Source organism: Camelus bactrianus, chromosome 1, assembly GCF_048773025.1.
Source record: "Camelus bactrianus isolate YW-2024 breed Bactrian camel chromosome 1, ASM4877302v1, whole genome shotgun sequence".
In the NCBI taxonomy this organism is placed as follows: Eukaryota; Metazoa; Chordata; class Mammalia; order Artiodactyla; family Camelidae; genus Camelus; species Camelus bactrianus.
In genome coordinates, this window is record NC_133539.1 from 103,812,738 (window position 1) to 103,832,879 (window position 20,142).

Consider the following 20,142-nt stretch of genomic DNA (forward strand, 5'->3'; position numbering starts at 1 on the left):
CCATTTTTTTAAGTGCTTTATTGGGAAATTTCAGACATACACAAAAGAAAAGACACTAGAATAATAAGCCCAGTGTACTCTACATCCAGCTTCAGCAATTATCTATCTTATTTCGTGTGTCTCTACTCACTCCCAAAGCTCCAGTCTATCCTAGATATCATTTTTATTTCACTATGAACCTCTAAAAGATAAGGTCATTTAGAAAACAAACCCAAAGCACTACAAACACCATTATCTCACTTTAAAAATAACAATCATTCTTTATTATCAAATATCTGGACATGTTTACCCTCTCCAATTGCCCTAGGAACTTGTTCTCTAAAGAATTTGTTTAAATTTAGATCTAAATAAGGTTCATGCAATGAGATTGTTGATATCTCTCTTAAATCTCTGTGGATATATAAGTTTCTCCTTTATCTCTCCCTTGCAAGTTTTTGCTGGAGAAAACTAGTTAAACTGTAGTTTCCCACAGTCAGATTTTGCTGACTGCATTCCCGTGGTGTCATTTAACATGTTCCTCTGTTCTCCATATTACCTGTAAACTGATAGCTAGATCTAGAAGCTTCTACTGAATTTTTTTTATTGAAGTATAGTTGATTTACAATGTTGTGTTAGCTTCAGGAGTACAGCAAAGTGATTCAGTTATACATATACATATGTGTGTGTGTATATATATATATATACATGTATGTATGTAAGTATGTATGTGTGTGTGTGTTTATGTGTATATATATATATATATACACACATACACTTTTTCAGATTCTTTTCCATTATAGGTTATTACAAGATATTGAATACAGTTCCCTGTGCTGTACAGAAGGAATTTTTTTTAATCTGTTTTATACATAGTGGCTAACATTTGCATCTCAAACTCCCAAATGTATCCCTTCCCACCCCCTTTCCCTTGATGACCATAAGAGTGTTTACTATGTCTGTGATCTGTTCCTGTTTTGTAGATGAATTCATTAGTGTCCTTTTTTTTTCTCCTTTTAGATTCCACATATGAGTGATATCATATGGTATTTTTCTTTCTCTTTCTGGCTTACTTCACTTAGAATGATGATCTTTAGGTCCATCCATGTTGCTGCAAATGGCATTATTTTATTCTTTTTTATGGCTGAGTGGTATTCCATCATATATATATACCACAATTTCTTTATCCAGTCATCTGTTGATGAACATTTAGGCTGCTTCCATGTCTTGGCTACTGTAAATAGTGCTGCTGTGAACACTGGAGTGCATATATTTTTTGAATTAGAGTTCCCTCTGGATATATGCCCAGGAATGGAATTGCTGGATCATATGGTAAGTCTATTTTTAGTTTTTTGAGGAATATCCATACTATTTTCCATAATGGCTGCACCAAACTCCAGCCTTTATTAATTGTAGACTTTTTAATGATGGCCATTCTGATTGGTATGAGGTGATACTGAACGTTTTTATTTCTGCAAGTATGTTTTATTAATGTATTATTAGCAGAGAATAATGTGCACAGATCTTATATACTCAGTATCAGTAAATTTTGATAATTGAATACAAATTGAGTACAAAATTATCAGTGAGTTTTGATAACTGAATACACCCATGTAAATACAACCCAAACAAGTTAAAGAACATTTCCATCTACCCAGAAAGTTTCTTTGTGTCCCTTCTAGTCCATCCTCCTCCCCTCTTCCCAGGCAACCCACTTTCTCACTTCTGTCACCATAGATTAGCTTTGTTTGTTCTAGAATTTCATGTAAATGGAATTGTATGGTAGATACTCTTTTGTGTCTGACTTCTTTTTTTTAAAAACATTATGTTTTTGAGATTTATCCATGTCGTTCTGTAAACATATTTGTATATTTTTTTCTTTCCAAATGTCCTTGTTCTTTTCAGAATATTCTTTGTTTCCCAGCATCTGTTCTTCTTTCATGGACGCAATATCTTCCCTTAAATCTCAAAAGATACTAATTGTAGGTTTTAAAAAATATTATTTTCTATCCCCACATTGTTCCTGTTTTCTACAAGTTTCTTTCTTCTGTTTGTTTGGGCACCATCTTTCATTTTGGAGGATTTTTTCAAATGACAAATGATCTTTGACTCTGTTTATATTTAAGAGGGCAACACCAAAATCTGACAAGAATCTTGTCAACTGATGGGCATCACTGCAGGGTGATTATGCCAAGCCACTTCACTGCGATCCCACCTGTGAGTATCTGCAGGCGTTTTTTTTCAGGCTGCTCAGTTTCCCCAGAGGGAGATCATCAAACACCCCGCCTGAGGGTGTCAGCCTGCTTGCCCTCACCCTGGGAACTGAGGCGGGGAAGGGGCTGAGGGTCTCCCTGTACGTAGTCGGTCACTCTCCACAGCTCTGAGTTGGGCTGTCTGTTCCTAGGGTAGGCTTCTCTCTGGTTCAGTCTCCTGAGCTGGGGTGAGAGAGGCATGAAGAAAGACCATAGTGGGGGAGGGTACAGCTCAGTGGTAGAGCGCATGCTTAGCATGTACACGGTCCTGGGCTCAATCCCCAATATCTCCACTAAAACAAAAACTAAAAATTATAAGGAAAGACTATAAACAACATCCCACTGCATGTCTGACGGTGGTGATAGGTAAATTCTACTCAGCAACAATTACTGTGAGCTTGCTCCTTGTGTGGCAAGCTTCCAAAGAGCAGATTTCAGAGGCGAGTGACTTTAAGGATTAACATCGCTAATCAGAGCACTGGATAAACATCAGTCGCTCAGTAGAAGGTGTGGGGTAAAAGTGGAGAGCATATGTCAGTCCTGAACAAAGGATTGTGAGACACACGCTGGGAGAAAAATTGGCAATAATAGTGGACAATGCTTATTGAGTGCTTATTACATGCTAAATATTTTCTCAAGTGCTTAAATGAATTTCCCATTTAATCTTCATGATAACCCTATGAGATAGAGGATGTTTTATGCCCCATTTTTTAGACTAGAAAACTAAACCACAGAGAGGTTAAATCTTGCCCAAGGATACCCACCCGAGATTCACACACACAAGCCTCCACTGTGAACCAATACACGACACTGCCTCTGAGGAAACAGGTGAGGTAGATTTTTTTTTACCCCTCCAAATTCCCTTCAGGATTTCTGTTCTCCCCTTGGAGTGCCCTCCTTCCCTCTCTCCCTTCTGCCAAATAATACTAAGTCCTCATCGTGGTCCATTCTTGCTTAAGCTACTTCTCTTCCTCTTTTCCTAACAAGTTCTCCGTTCTCTGCCCATATCCCTGCTCACGAGTCTGGCCGCACTTCTCTACACGACACGAGGTTGCTGCTTGGTGGGGACCAGACCTTGAGCCCTGCCCTGGGACCACCTTGCTCTCCCCACTGGGGAAATAAGCTAAGAATTGGCCAGCCGTCTTTACAGTCCCATAGCCCTCTCCGTGTAATGGGAAGAACACTGACAGCAACCAGGGTAGCCTTAGTTCATTCCAAATAATTTTCAGGACTAAATTTACCTCTTGGTCCTAAAAACAGAGAATGTCAGTGATGGAATTTTGAAGGGCACCACCTCCTTGAAGAGTGGAGGTATTTCACAGATGAGAAGAATGGAATTAGAGGCGCACGCCAGAGTCTAAGCACCCAAATTCCATCGCAGCCTCCAGCTGAAAAAATTAATTGCCTGCCCTTTATGCCATTTGTCTTCTGCATGTGAACTGCCTCCTCCAAGCAGGGTGGGAGGAGAGACCAGGCCAAGCAGCATGGGGCAGGGTCCAACCACGCTGACCTCTCGCGGCTCAGTTTAACTCCTGCAGTTACAAAGGGTCCCCGCACATCGGTCTCTGTGGCATCAAAACAATCTCCTTCAGTCGGGGGACCAGAACAGCCGTGGCCAGGGCTGTGGGGATCACTCAGTGTCAGCAGCAACAGAACTCAGTGGAGGTTTTTGTGTAAAGTTTATCTTTTTGTTTTTTTGGCTTCATTTTGTTTTGCTCCGCCCCCCTCCCCGCAGCTTTGGTTTCTACAGTGCCCTTTGATGGATCTACGGAGCCAACACCTGGTTAGGGTTAGGCAAAACAAAGGATATCCAGCACTCAGGGCATCAAGCATCAGACCTCACAGGGTTTAGGAAGCCAGATGATGTCTGAACTCCTCCCCCCCCGCCCCCCCCCCCCCCGGGTGGGCAGCAAGTCCATCTCCCACTGTCATCACACATGGATTGCTTAGTCCCTTCAGGGCCACCTGTCGCCTACAGGTGTCCAGACTTTGAGGAAGGTTGACAGCCTAAGCCGAGATCAAAATCAGAGCCAGCTTGTGGGGACCTGTGCCGACACCCCCTGACTCTCTCTTGCTGTTGGATGCTGGCTTCCACTGACCCTGCAGTTGTTGTCCCTCGCATCCCTGGGGGACCCATGGGAGCTAAATGGCAGGGCCCAGGCTGGGCGGAGTCTACGCTCTGAGGAGTCCCAAGGTGGCTCTGGGCAGGAGTGCACTGTGACCTCGCAGTGATCAGAACAGGGAGTGGCCTTCCAGTGGGGCTGAGAGGGCACAGTTCTCATCTTAATAGTTTCACAGGTCCATAAAAAAAAAGGTTGCCTCCCGGTGCAAGCATGCAAGTGTCTGTGCTGGTCCTTCAAGGTCAAGGTCACCTCCAGCTCCCCGTGAACTTGAAAAGTTGACAACTTTATATTCCATCATTAAAAGAAATGCCTGTATCATGGTGCCCTTGGTAAGGCTGGATTTATTGGGCCGGGCGGGGAGAAAAACGCAGTAAAGGAAGCTCTCTGCGTTTCCCGGTGGCCCAGCAAACTGGCCAGCGGAGCAAGAAACCGCCCGCGGATGCCTCTTCCCCACAGCTCATCACAAACCAGATCCACTCGAGAGCACAATCCAAACAGAAGAGGGAATCAGAATGTACATCTTTTGTTTGCCGTGGCAGGAGAACTGTTGAGCAGAGGAAAAAAACAAGCTGAGCTTAGCGCTATCAGCTGTTTCCTGGGGCTCCCTCCTTCCTTCCTCCGAGGGGGGCCCGGCCGCTTTGTTCTCGTTCCCAGCTGCTCCTCTGCGCCTTTAAGCGGTGGCCTTTGCAGACCTCGGAGGAATGCAGCCGAGACCCCAGGGGACTTTGCTCTGAGGCTCCGCCCTGTGTGCTCAGCCCTGGGCTGCAGCCTCCAGAGCACCCGCCCCGCCAGGGCCTACTTTTGCTCCGCGCCCACACCTGGGTCCACTTCCTGGGAGGGAGCAGGAGCCTCCCCCATGGGGCCTTCCTGCTCTCCCTGACACCCCTGGGAGAACTGACATCTCTAGGTTCTGACACCCAGAGAGCACCCACCCACTCCCCTCCAGGGGATCCAAAAGAAAGATAAATAATTCTTTTTGCAGCTATACAGTCTGGCATCAGTCTGCTCTGGTACAGATCCCAGCTCTACCAATTATTAGCTGGTCACCCCAGGCCAGTTACTCAACCTCTCTGAGCCTCACAGGACTGTGATGAAGATTAAAGCAATAAGACACACTGCGTGCCCTTCCAAAGCCTGACACATAGCAGGCCCTCAATAGGTGTTAGTGATGATGGTCACCAAGCCAGGTTCTGGTTGTCTCAGGCAGGGCAGCTACACAAAAAGAAAACTCCAGGAGGCTCTAAGGTTGAAAGATGGGCCTGTCACATCATCAGAGATCAACAGATATGATTCCTCTACTAGAGTGTGTTCTTTGGTGGTTTCGTGTTCTGCGAATCTGCCCAGAGGCAGACTGAGGCCGATTTTCCGTGGTGCCTGTATGATGCTCAGAATAAAATCACACACGAAGTTCCATGCGCCTGTAAGGAAGCAGGACAATGGTGTGTGCCTGCCCAGCTCAGCCTGAGGCCCTCACCCACTGCCCACTCGGCTGCAGCCTTGGGGTCCTGCTGGCTCCTCGTGTCCCTCAGAGAACAAAGCACAGCAGCAAAGGTCCCCTGAGCAGCGATGGTGCCTTTCAGGTGAGGCAGAAACAGGGCAACAGTGGAGATCGTGACAGAGTCTGGTGCTCTGCTTCTTGCAGAATAATCAAAGCAATCAGTCCTTGAGCACCTACCAAGCGGCTTACCCTCTGCTAGGTATTGATCTAGGCATTTCTTAATCTTTTCATCAAGCCCAAGAGGTGAGCAGTATTAACCAGACTCAGAGAAGAGGCACGACCTCCCTGGGGTTAAGTGCAGGGCAATGGCCAGCCGAAGTGGCATATCTGGGCCAATGAGAAGAAGGCACTCTGCATGGCTTGGTGGGTGGAGCACAGGTTGGTCCTCTGTCCTCACTGTCCCTGTGGCCAGGTGCCCCAGGTGCTGGCACATCAGCCTGCACACCTGTACACAGCAGCCATAGTAAGTGGCAGACCCAAATTGGCACGCTCACCACCCTTCCATTTCGTTGATCCTGTGGACCATATCTCATCAGCTGCATTTGATCTGAATGGATGCTCTGAACTTCCAATACATGTCTACATCAAATCAAATGATACGGCAACCGTTTGTTCCCCGGGCTGCACCATCCTGCATGATAGCCCCCTTCTGCCATACCCTGCAAGCCTCCTGGCTCTCTCTCCTCACTGCCACAACTCAACAATGTGCCAGCCTGCCCAGTTCCTGGCTGGACCAAGGGCCAACCCGTGCTCTGTTCACCAAGCCATGCAGAGTGCCAGACCCTCTTCCCTCTCCCCTTTGGTAACTACAGGTTTGTTTTCTATATTGGTGAGTCTGTTTCTGTTTTGTGCATACATTCATTTGTTATTATTTTTTTACATTCCCTCTATAAGTGGTATCATACAGTATTTGCCTTTCTCTGTCTGACTTGTTTCACTAAGTATAATATTCTCTAGGCCCATCCATGTCATGGCAAATGGCAGTGTTTCATTCTTGTTTATAGAGGGGTAATATTGCATTGTATATTTACCACATCTTCTTAAGCCAGTCGTCTGCTGGGCACTTCCATGCCTTGGCTACTGTAAATAGTGCTGCTATGAACATTGCACCCCACGCCTCTTTACCTTCATCCCAGCTCCCTCTTCCTGATCATCCTTCCAAGGCTGATTTTGTCGCTTCCCTGCCTGGAAGCCTTCAATGGCTCCCCAACACCCTTGGCATTGAGTGCAATGCCCTTGTCTGACTCCTCCAGCCCCCGGGGGCCTGTCATATGATACACTTTCCAGTTGCACCCACTGTCACCCCTCACTCCCTGTGACTGCACACTCTAGGCAGCTGCAGAGCCACTCTGTCCTGGGACTAAGCCCCAGGCTGCTGGCTCCAGGCCTTTACCTCAGCCAGGGCTTTTGGCCCTACGCAGCACTACGGACATGGTAGATCCTTCTTTACGGTGCAGGGCTGTGCGGTGCATAAGATGTTCACAGCATCCCTGGCCTCTAACCACTAGATGCCAGTAGTAGTAAACTAGCCTTAGTCGTGACAACCAAAAATGTCTCCAGACATTGTCAAAGCACCCTGGGGGCCAAACTGCTCTTAGGTAAGGACCACTGCTCTGTGCTGACAACTTTGCCAAACCTACTCTCCTTTCTCTTCACCTGTTTCACCTCCGTTTGCCTTGTAAGTCTCGACTTGGTTGTCATTTCCTCTTGGAAGCCCTTCCTGGCCCCGTGTCGGGCTGGGCGCCCTTCCTATGCACCCAACTTGGACAGCTGACCACCGTATTGTCACTGCCCTTTTACTTGTCGGTCACTTCCCTGTCCTGGGCTTATGAAGGCAGGCATTTGGTTGCCTGGTATCCAGTTGTACTCAGGGCTCAAGTCTGTACCTGTGACATGACCTCACCTAGTAAATCATCCTTGACACCCTCTCTCCGTTACCCCAAGTCCAAACCATCACTGAGGCCTAGTCACTCTGAAATCCCTTCCCAGTTCAAACACTGTGCTCTGGCTCTACTACCTGCTCTGTGGGCAGAGCTGCCGTCCTCTCTCACCTGGATTACAAGTGACCACAATCCACAGGAATCCCCTCCCGTCTGTCCTCACTTCAGATGGAGCGATTTGTTTCAAAACCGAAGTCTAAGCTTGTTGCCCCCTTGGTTAAATGCTTTCAAAGGCTTCCCAGTGTTCTTAAACAAAAAACCAAAGTCCCTAACATGGCCTGTCACACCAGGCTTGGCCTGGCCCCTGCCACCCTCCAGTTTCATTAGAACCACGCCTCCTCTTGCTTTGTGCTTTCCATGCCCTGGTTTCCTTTCATCTCCCCTGAGCAGCCGGCACTTGGCACTGGCTGTTCCCACTACCTGGCTCTGCCCCACCTGGAGGGGATACTGCGGTCCTCTGCCCAGTTCCCTCTTTGGGATCTCAGCCTCCACCCAGCAGCTGCTGAGACCAGGGCCAGCCTCCAGTGCAGTCGAACTGGGCCCTGTGCTCAGGAGCAGCCCGGTGCTGGGGGTGAATGCTGTGGGAGGCTATCTCGACAAGTTTTTGAATTTGTATCTTGTAAGTTAAGTCCAATGAGACCACGGAGCAAGAATCTGGATCTTGGAGTCTCAACTCACACATGCAGTGCTGTCTCCTGAACTTTCCTGCCTCCCAGTGACGGGGTCTTGGCTGTCTGCTCCCCCGAATCTGCTCAGCGACTGTTGGCTACCCTGGACTTGGGGCAGGCAGGGCTAGGGGCAGACACGTGCCTCTTCAGGTCTAGTTGTAGAGCAGGGCCCTGGGTGTCTGTGAGTGTCTCCACTTAGTCCTTGCACATCTCAGAGCCTGAGGGAGTGCAACATTAAGCAGCAAATAACAAAAATGCCTTGACTTGTTGAAAGACTGAGCATGGAAGAAAGGAGAAGGCTTTTCCTTGATATTTGAAGAAGAGGCCCTGCATTTTCATTTTGCTATGAGCCCTGAAAATTACGTAGCCAGCCCTGGCTGGGACCATGGACTGCTGATGGCTCAGAGCCTCCCCCTGCCCCCCGCCACTCACCCTCCAGAATTGCCCTCTGCATCAGGGAACAGCTTCACTCAAGCTTACGCCCCCTTCTGGCAGCTGACCAAGGTCACTGACTGACCTTGGCGAGACACAAAAGCCTGGACCCCTCCTCAATTTGGGACAACTTGGAAGGGCCATCCCAACTCTAGAGCTTGCTGAAGGATTGACTGGTATCTTAGGTCCCGCTCACTGTGGGTTGGCTTCTCCCTCTGCCCAATCCTGCCTTCCTCAAGCATGTATCTTAAGAGAATGAGACCTAATAAATCTTCCACATGTAGCTCTGTCTCAGTCAGTTTCCAGGGAACCCAATCAAGACACCACCCCAGCTGCTTTACTGAGTGAATTCCTCTCTGTCTTTCTGATATTCGTAAGTTGTATTTCCCCTGGGCTTGACTCTCTGATCCTCACGTGTTAAGATCAATCCTCCCTGGAGAGCCCCCTGTACCACATCTCCACAGCATTTATCATGATTGACATTTTATGTTCATTTGGGTGATTATTAAGTTCTGTCTCCCCCACGAGACTGTAATCTTTAGGAGAGCAGGAAATCATCATATCTGTTTTTGCTTATCATTCTGTGACTCTTCTTTAGCACAGTCCTGGCATGTGGGAAATGCTCAATTTATATATATATATAAATATAAAAATTTTTTTATAGAAATATAGTTGATTTACAATGTGTTAGTTTCTGGTATACAGTGTAGTGGTTCAGTTATATTTATATATATAGATACACACACACATATATATACTTTCTTGTATTCTTTTCCATTATAGGTTGTTACAAGGTACTGAATATAGTCCCCTGTGCTATACAGTAGGATCTTGTTGTTTATCTGTTTTATATATAGTACTGTGTATCTTTAATCCCAGACTCCTAATTTATCCCTCCCCTACTTCCTCCCTGGTAACTGTAAGTTTGTTTTCTATGTCTGTGAGTCTGTTTCTGTTTTGTAAATAAGTTCATTTGTGCCATTTTTTAGATTCCACATATAAGTGATATCATATGATATTTGTCTTTCTCTAATATATGTTGAATGAGTGAGTGAATGAATTGATGAATGCCTTTTTAATGAGGAATGATAAAAATAATCCTAACACTGTAATGAACATTTTTGAACACCCTTAATAATGGTAAACACTTTAAGAATGGATTTGAAACTTTTGCAGTGGTCAAAAGTTACTAGGAACTAAATTTAGTTAATGATGATGGTTATGATTTTGAGGGAGACCATCATGTAACCATGAAGTAACCAGAATGCCTGTCCTGTGTAATTTGTCAGAAGTAAATTCTCGAAGAGAAAAATTTTGGGAGCAGGGTCATGATGGTTGTGATGTATGTAGGTGTTAACTTCTGATGAAACACATTCAGAGATCTTTTTGTTGTTGCTTTTTGGGGGGTAGGTAATTAAGTCTGTTTGTTTGTTTGTTTTAATAGCGGTAAGGGGGATTGAACCCAGGACCTTGTACACGCTGAGCATGTGCTCTACCACTGAGCTGCACCCTCCTCTGCCTCAGAGATCTTTTAAAAATCACTTATTCAGTGTCCCTAGCATGGTATTTGATACAACAGAAGCTTCCAAATAAAAATAATGCCCGGACTTTGTCACCCATTATCCCTCTGAATGTGAGGAGTTGGTCAGAGGCAGGACAAGGTAAGCAGATACATGACAAGGTTTTGGGTCACTGCTGTAACTTCATCCCAATTCCTGACAATATAGCAAGTTTTAAGGACTGACTCATATTCCATAAAATCTGAAGGTCACTGAGCTCCAAATAGACTGTGGTACTTGAAAAGTCCCAGCACGAGTCCCACTGCTCGATTTTCCTATTATATTGGAATATATATCTATATTTCCTGGCATCTCTAAAAATGCTATGAGTTCATTTATTGTGTGCATGTGGATGTCAGCTGAGAACAGGCAGAAATGCTTATCACATTTATTAAAGGTGGATGTCGACAGTGGCTGGGAGCACGTTTAGGCATACTGTGCCTGTGTGTGGGAGGCTGGCTCTGGGATGTTAGTCACATCACTCCCTGAGAAGCTGGGGGCACTCCTTTCTGAAGCCTTAACTCCGACAGACGTTCAGCTAGGCTGAAGGCTGGTGTCCACATAAGACCAGACTGAGGAAGATATGCTATGTTATCACATGCCCTTGCTCTGAGTTTTACTCAGTAGAGGGCCTTTCATGGCATTAAAAACCAGACGCCACATTCTGCCCCGTGTGTGAACTTAACAAGGTGGAGTCAAAACCACACATGCTCTTGAACCTGACATACCTGGGTTCATCTCACATACGAGCGCTGTGACTTTGGGTAGGTAACTTAACCTCTTGGAATTTCAATTTCTCCATCTGTAAAATGGAGCGAATCATAGTCCCTACCTTGTAGAATCTTTTTGTAAAGGATCTCATCATCCCTTGATTAAAAGGTCAGAAAGAAAGAAAAATAAAGGTCGGAAACTTCCAAAATTTTCAAACCATTGAGACAACAGCAGTCATTAAGTGTGTCCACTGTTTTTCCCTATTTAACATCCATTTCTCATTCTCTCCCATCCCGATTTTCCTTTGGAAAACACTCTCCTCTGCCCTCAATCTGTGATATATATGTAGGGCAGATCATCTCCCTGGCTCCTGAGGACAGCAGTGATCTCATCCTGGCCAGTGGAATTGGCAATGGTTGGGCACGTGACTTGAGCTGTTACTGAGAGTCTCCCCTGGGAATCTGAGGGAACTCTCTGTCAAGAACTGTTCTCTTTCCACGGGATTACTCAATGGGTAGGACATGCATGGAGCTGCCAGTGGCCTCCACGCAGGAGCCCCTGAGAGTGAGAGTGAGGTCAATACTGAGGACAGCAGGGCTGGGACACAGAGGGACAGCTTCCAGGGACACTGTGGGCTATGTAGTTACGTAAACCGTCAATTTCATTTCCTTAAGTAACTCCATTTTGTCCCATAAGAACCCTGACTGATAGCCCAGTAAATCATAGTAAAACTTGTTCCATATGTTAATCTTTTGAGTTTACAAGTCTTTTCCTACAAATAATTCAAAGACTATCTTAGAGACTCATAAAATCTCAGAGATTAGAGCCATCCCGGGGCCTGCCTGAGCTGGCAGACACAGTGAGTCAGTGATGAGTCTGGGAAAGGACCCCAGGTTTTCTGCCTCCCGGGCCAGTGCTTTTAAGCATCCCTGCCTCTCTTCATGTGTCTGCCTCAGTCCTTCTCAGACTTGGGCAGAGTTACCCCCACCTCTCCTCCCTAAGTCATTGCCCAGCTACCAGCAGCCAGGGGGCCCCACAGGGTAGAAAGCACCAGTTTTTAGAAGTGGCTCCAGCCCCCCCCACAACCCGCCCCTTCCCCAAGGACAGCCGTGTTTTAAGAGAAGTAGGTACCGATGTGGGTCTTGATGGAGCCTAGATGAGGCCAGGGGGCTGAGCTCTGGGTATAAGACTGTCCAGAGCCCAGAGCCCTAATTCAACCCTCATTACTGCATATGTGGATTCTTACAGCAGCACCTTACAGCCCCACCCCGTTTCTCCTCAATCCCCATCCCTTTCTCCTTCAATTCATCATATATAGTGTCAGCGTCACCTCCTTAAGGAATTACTCTGGTCATGCTATTTTCCTGTTGAAAAACCTTCAGTGGCTCCCTACTGCCTATAGAGCAATGTCCAAAGTACTTCGCCTGGTGTCCCTGCAATAGGCTGTCAGGGCCTGTGTCCCTCCAGGGAGGCCCAGCTCATATACCTAGGGAGGGGTTACCCACTGTGAGAATCACATCCGCAGCTTTAAATTCAATTAACAGCTTTGAGTTCTGTTATAGAGGTGTGTCTCGTTTCATTGTGCTTTGCTTTATTGCGCTTCCCAGATACTGCGTTTTCCACAAACTGAAGGTTTGTGGCAACCCTGCATTGAACAAGTCTGTTGCATCATTTTCCCCAACAGCATTATTTTTAAGTTGAGGTGTGTACATAGTTTTTCAGACATAATTCTATTGCATACTGAGTAGACTATAGTACAGAGTAAGCATAAATTTTATATGCACTGGGAAACCAAACAATTTGTATGACTCACTTTACTGCAGTATTGGCTTTACTGTGGTGGTCTGGAACCAAACCCACAGTATCTCTGAAGTGTGTCTGTAATAGGTTGTAGGTGTTCTGATCTTCGTTGGAAAGGAAAGCATCGTCCCTAACAGTGTCCAGTACTTTGCTATCATCTCCATTAATTTTGATGCTATAATACAAAAAATCTTTCCACTACCTACCTTCTGTACTAACGACTTGTATGAGTTTTCTATTGCTGTGTAACAGATTACCACAAACTCAGTAGCTTACAACAGCACCCATTTACTAGCTCACAGTCCTGTAGGTTTGAGCACAGCATGGAGGGGTTCTCTGGTCAGGATCTCACAAAGCCAAAGTCAACACATTTGCTGGGCTGTACTCTCTTCCGGAGCTCAGGATCCTCTTCCAGGTTCACATGGTTATGGCAGAATTCAGTTCATTGTGGTTGTAGGACAGAAGTCCCTTTCTGGCTGTCAGCCAGAGGCAGCTCTCAGCTCTGAAGACCACCTACGTTCCTTGCCACATGGGTCACTCCATCTTCAGAGCCACCAGTGGTGTGTTGAAGCCCTCTCATGCTTTAAATTTCTGAGTTCTGCTGCCTCTGACCCCTATACCCATATTTAAAGGACTCATGTGACTGGGTAAGGCCCACCTGGATACTTTCTCTTTTGATCAACTGAAAATCAATTGCTTGGTCATCTTAATTGTATCTTTAAAATATAACCTTGGGAGTGACATCTCATCATATTCACACTCAAGGGGAGGAAACTCTACAAGGGTCATTGGAAGTCATCTTAGAAATCTGCCTACCACATCACTGTAACAATTATTGTCTAGCTTTAATGCCTATGTGAGTTAAGAAGTTGAATCAGATTTCCTCATCCTTGTCAATATTTTTTTCCTGGGGGCAAATGTGACAGATGCCATCAGCTCACCCAACACCTAATCTTACTCCTCCCTTATCATTCCCTACAATAGAGGCTGGGAAACTATTTTTCAGGCTCCCTTGCAGCTAGAGGTGGCATGGTCCTGGCCAATAAGATATAAGCAGAGTCTGTTAATATTGTTCCTTTCTACCTCTTTCTTCCATCCTGGAATGTGGACTTGATGTCTGGAGTTGCAAGAGCCATCTTGCAATAAGGAGGAAAAGGCCAGAAGATTTTCACAGAGACCTTGGTTCTGAAATTGTTGACAGCCTGGTATTCTTTTCTATGTAGCAGAAAGCAATCCTAGCTGACACAAAGTTGAATGAGAAGCATCTAGCCACGTCTCCAAAGCCATGATGCCTTGACTTTCCTGGAAGCTCTGCACAGGAAAGAATCCATGCAGGTATCAGCCTTCATAGTCAGAGTGATTTTCCCTTTGCACTTTCTTCATAATGTTCATGGTAATTCTTTTCACAATCTCTTGACATCAAAACAATGTTAGTGGTTACAGAAGCTCTGTAAATGTGTTCCTTTTCATTTCTTCTATGAAATGTTGTGAGTATAATAACTTCAAAATCCACTTGGGGGCCCAGTTATATGTGCCGGAGCTGCAGAAAATAGGAAACTGAGGGGCTCTGCTTAACTGTATAGAGGGGTAAACAGTGAAGGAGAGAGGCTTTCCTTTTCTCTGTCTTTCTTTTTATGGTTTCTTTCTTTTTTTAAAATCTATTTATTTCTATTGCTTTTTTTGGGGGGTAATTAGGTTTATTTATTTATTTATGTTTTTAGAGAGAGTACTGGGGATTGATCTTAGGACCTTGTACACACTAAGCATATTTCCCAGTGCATATAAAATTTACAATACCACTTGAGCTTACCCTCCCTCCTTTTTATGGCTTCTAAACTTTCTCTCTGACTCTTTCCCCCCACCCTTCCTGATGATCATCTGGACTTCAGAGGCAGGCTTGGGGACTAGGGTATAAAACTTCTTGGAGAGAGCAAATGAGTTTGGTCTTATGGAACAAAGAGGGACTCAGGAAAGGCAAAAGGGCCAGAGATCTCTAGGCAGGAAGCTTCTCCACCAACTGCATTTGTTATAGTGGACGATACTGAGGAGGCACAGAAAGTTTCCTGCGGGTTTCACAAGTGCTGGAGAGCTGGACACAGGAGACACTGAAGGAACTGTACAGGAAAATTCTCTTGGCCCGTGAACAGAGCTAGAGGAAGACTGAGAAGGGATTTACAAGAGAGAGCGCTATGTGTCTCCTTAACCTCCAGCAAGGCAGAGATGCATCACCAATTAGCATGATACACACTTATGGGACACTTAGAAGGAACATTTCCCCTCTGCATAACTGACAATACAAATTCAAAACCCTGAAGTAATACACTTCGATTTTTTCATGCAGAGACAGATACAGATTCATGACATTTCTGTTTTTATAGTAAAGTCCCAAGGAGGCAAACACTCTGCCTCCTCCCTATCTCCCCATCTCTGCTCTGCCCTCCCCCCACGCCCCACTTAGGAGATAGTGAAACTTCCATTTCTCCACCATCATTCAGCCTCTTTCCTTCCTACAGAACCAGCACTTTCTCTCCTGAATCTTGTCTCAGCATCCAAATCTCCACTCTCCCCACCTTAAAACTCCATTCTCCTCCCTGTGTCCTCCTCTAGCAATGAACCTCCCTCCTTCCTTAGTCTCACTTTCTTTTTCAAGCCAATCAAACTTCCACTGTCTGAGTTTTGACCTTGAAAATTACTCTTCCTAATTAATATTGTTAAAATGGCCATACTACCCAAAGCAATCTACAGATTTAATGAGATCCCTATCAAATTATCCAGGACATTTTTCACAGAACTAGAACCAATAACCCTAAAATTTATATGGAATCACAAAAGACACAAAATTGCCATCTGCAATACTGAGGGAAGAGAATGAAGCTGGAGGAATAACCCTTCGAGACTTCAGACAATACTATAGAGCTATAGTAATAAAACAGCATGGTATTGGTACTAAAACTGACATATGGATCAATGGAACAGAATAGAGAGCCCAGAAATAAACCTACAGACCTATGATCAATTAATCTTCAACAAAGGAGGCAAGAATATACAATGGAGAAAAAACAGACTCTTCAGCAAGTGGTGTTGGGAAAGCTGGACAGCCACATGTAAATCAAACTCAAAATGGCTTAAAGACTTAGACATAAGACAAGACACAATACACCTCCTAGAAGAAAACATAGGCAAAACATTCTCTGACGTACATCTCAGCAATGTTCTCCTAGGGCAGTCTACCCAGGCAATAGAAATAAAAGCAAAAATAAACAAATGGGACCTGATTAAACTTATAAGCTTTTGCACAGCAAAGGAAACTACAAACAAAATAAGACAACCTATGGAATGGGAGAAAGTATTTGCAAATGATGTGACTGACATGGGCTTAATTTCCAGAATATACAAACAACTCATACAACTTAATAACAAAAAAAAAATCCAATCCAAAAATGGGTAGAAGACCTAAACAAGCAATTCTCCAATGAAGACATACAAATGGCCAATAGGCACATGAAAAAATGGTCAATATCGCTAATTATCAGAGAAATGCAAATCAAAACTACAATGAGGTATCACCTTACATCAGTCAGAATGGCCATCATTCAAAAGTCTACAAATGATAAATGCTGGAGAGGGTGTGGAGAAAAGGGGACCCTCCTACACTCCTGGTGGGAATGCAGCCATTATAGAAAACAGTATGGAGATTCCTTAAAGAACTAAAAATAAACTTACCATATGATCCAGCAATCCCACTCCTGGGCATATATCCAGAGGGAACCTTAATTCAGAAAGATACATGCACCCCAATATTTGTAGTAGCACTATCTGCAATAGCCAAGACATGGAAACAACCTAAACGTCCATCAACAGAAGACTGGATAAAGAAGTTGTGGTATATTTACACAATGTAATACCACTCAGCCATAAAAAATAATAAAATGTTACTGACAACCACATGGATGGACCTGGAGATTGTCATTCTATGTGAAGTAAGCCAGAAAGAGAAAGAAGAATACCGTAAGATATCACTTACATGTAAAATCTTAAAAAAAAAAAAAAAAAGACACAAATGAACTTATTCACAAAACAGAAACAGACTCACAGACATTGAAAACAAACTTACGGTTACCAGGGGGAAAGGGGGTGGAAAGGGATAAATTGGGAATTTGAGATTTGCAGATACCAACTACTATATATAAAATAGATAAACAAGTTTCTACTCTATACACAGGGAACTAATTCAATACCTTGTAGTAACCTATAATGAAAAAAGAATGTGAAAAGGAATATATGTATGCATAGGTATGACTGAAACGTTATGCTGTATACCAGAAATTGAAACATTGTAAACTGACTAAACTTCAGTTAAATAAAGGAAAAAAAAAAAAAAAGGTGCTCTCTTCCTGAGGACACTGTGGTTTCCTAATTGTCAAATCCCACAAACTACATGACCACTTGGCTGCATTTGACAGAGCTGACCACTCTCCTCCCTTAAATCCTCTTCTCCTTTGGCTCCTCTGGCAGAGGCTGCCAGTTACTGCTCCACATCCTGCCTTTCTCCTTCCTTACTAATGAGAACTCCTTTCTCCTCAAAAAAAAAAAAAAAAAAAAAAAAAAATTAAGTCATTTATCAGCTTCCCCTGCAGATAGGATGGCCAGATAACATTTCTAGACAATGAAATTTAAATGGGAGCTGTCAGATGGGCTTTCTAGGGAAGCTCCTTAAAGGAAGACATATTCAGTCATTGTGTGCATACCCATTTACTCCTGATCCTTCCTCCTTTCTCCTGCCTAGAACATGGACATGATGGCTGGGGCTAGAGCAGCCATCTTGCAACACACAGGAAAGGTCAAAATCACAGAGATGTCAATCCCATCATCCTGTAGCTACAGAATGAATGCCAGCTGTGCTCATTTCCACACTGTTTGTTACATAAGAAAAATAACTCCCTCTCTTGTTCAATCTAGTGTTATTTTGGTTTTCTATGATATGCTGCTGATATCAACCCTGAACTGATACAGCTCCCATGACTATGCCACTCTCGCCCTACTTCTTTAACGTCTTCAAGGGCCCTCTTCTTCCATACCCCCTACATGTTGATGTCCCTGGTCCTCTTCCTCCACTGTTTCCCAAATGACCCAGTGGTGTCCACTGTTTCTCAAGCCACAATGACTCCCAATCACGATGTCTAGCCTAGGCCTTTCTCCACAGCACCAGACTTTAGATCTAAATGTCCACCTGCCTGTCACACAGGAACCTCAATACAATACAGTCACAATTAAACTTGCCAGCCTTCCCAAAATTCTGCTCCTCCTTCTAGTCACTGGAGCTAGAGAGCCTCCCCGTCCCTCACCCTCATACCAAGCTGGCCCTGAAGTCCCATCAGGTCTCTTTCCAACTGCTCGAATTTACTCCCACTTTTTCAAGCCTACTGTCTTATACAGGCCCCATCATCTCTTCCTGGGCCACTACCTAAGCCTCCTAACTAGCGCCTCAGCCTCCCATCTACAACCCAAATTGATTCAAAAATGCAAATCTAATCATGTCATTCCCTTTCTTAAAACCCTTCAACAGCTCCTTGTCCCTCACAAGAGAGAATTCCAATGCCTTTGCATGATCTGAGCCCTACGATCTTGTCAAAACACCCCTTACTTTATAGCCACATAAAATCATCTTCAGTTTCCCAGACTTGCCCTGATTTCCCCCGCTTCCTTATCTGATTGTCCTCTCTGCCTTATAAGCTGGAAACTGTGCAAAAACAAAGTTTTAAGAGAAAATTTAGGACCCTGACTTGAGCCCTTGCCTTCCTGGGAATTCTCCCACCTTTGTGCCCAGAAACTGAGTGGTAAAGACATGTCAGAATTCGAGAGATTGTGTATTATTCACTTAACATGATTGCTTAATTATAATTCTCTTTTAATCAAAGAATTCTCTGCAAGTCACTTTGAACCAAATTGATCAAAATAAACATCAGTTGCCTTTGTTCTCTTGTATATATTTTTTCATTTAAAATTTCACCTTTGTCCAGAGTAAAACATTCCCCCATTCCATGCTCAACAGGGAAGGAGATATTTGCTATAATGTGCTAAGTGCTGGGGGATTCTTCTTTTTCTTATCCTGTGAATTTTTACCTCCTAGAATCTTGGAATTTTAGGGTCCAGCCCCTATAATTTTCCAGAAGAGGAAACCAAGGCTCTATGGACTCAGGAACATGGCACCAGAGAGTTGGTTATTGGCAGGACCTACCTAGGTCCCAGCTGTGAATTCACTGTGAAGGCACAGACCATCTCTAACTCACAAAGTAGGATCCCATATGCTTCCGATGAGAGAAGAACAAAGTAGCCCCCAAAGAACCAGTTAAGCTAATCCTCTTATACCACTCTACTTAAAGCAAGATGACAGCATAAGGGCTTTAGGTACAAGGAAATTAGAAGCATTAAGTCCAAGGCTCTGTTCGCCCTGGGAATAGAACAGCTCTCTCCCCATCTTCTCCAACTCTGTGCCCCACCCTTGGGGCCAAGGGAGAACCACTCACCCTCTGCGTGATGGGCTTGCCGTCCTGAATCTGCACGGCCAGCCCCAGGTCGGACAGTCTGCAGTTGCCGAGGTCATCCAGAAGCACGTTCTCAGGCTTCATGTCCCGGTAGACGATGCCGAGGGAGTGGAGGTGCAGCACGCCACAGGTCATCTGGGCTGAGTAGAAGACCACCCTGCTCATGTCCAGGCCCCGCTCGCCCACGCTGTAGATGTGGAACTTGAGGTCTCCCCCGTTCATCAGGCTCATGACCAGGCAGAGATGGGACTTGCTCTCAAAGGCATAGGCCAGAGAGACAATGAAAGGGCTGCTGACCTTCTCCAAGATTTCCTTTTCCAAGAGAGCCATTTTCTCTCCATTTTTCTTCTTCAGCCGCTTCTTGTCCAATTTCTTACAGGCATACATCTTACCAGTGTTTTTCACCTGGACAGCACATACCTTAAGGAGAGACAGAAAGGGCGAAGTAGTCAGCACTGGAGGGAGGAAGGGGAGGAGGTGATAGGGGAGGTGGAGGGGCAGAAGTCAACCAAGGTGGGACGGCAGGCTTCTGAGAAAAGAGATGCTGTGAGTAAGAAAGCTTCTTTGAGAAAGAGCTGGGACCACAATGAGATATCACTTCGTCCCCCCACTAGGTGGGCCATAATACAAAAAAAAGA

General features: G+C 44.8%; 1 protein-coding gene across 1 annotated transcript in view; it reads right to left on the bottom strand.

The window, feature by feature from the left end:
- Positions 1-20,142, bottom strand: part of GRK7 (G protein-coupled receptor kinase 7) — a 35,038-nt gene that overhangs the window by 12,625 nt on the left and 2,271 nt on the right. Inside the window, exon 2 of the mRNA XM_010952309.3 lies at positions 19,487-19,924. Coding sequence (XP_010950611.2) covers positions 19,487-19,924 — 438 coding nt within the window. The remainder of the gene's footprint in view (positions 1-19,486; positions 19,925-20,142) is intronic.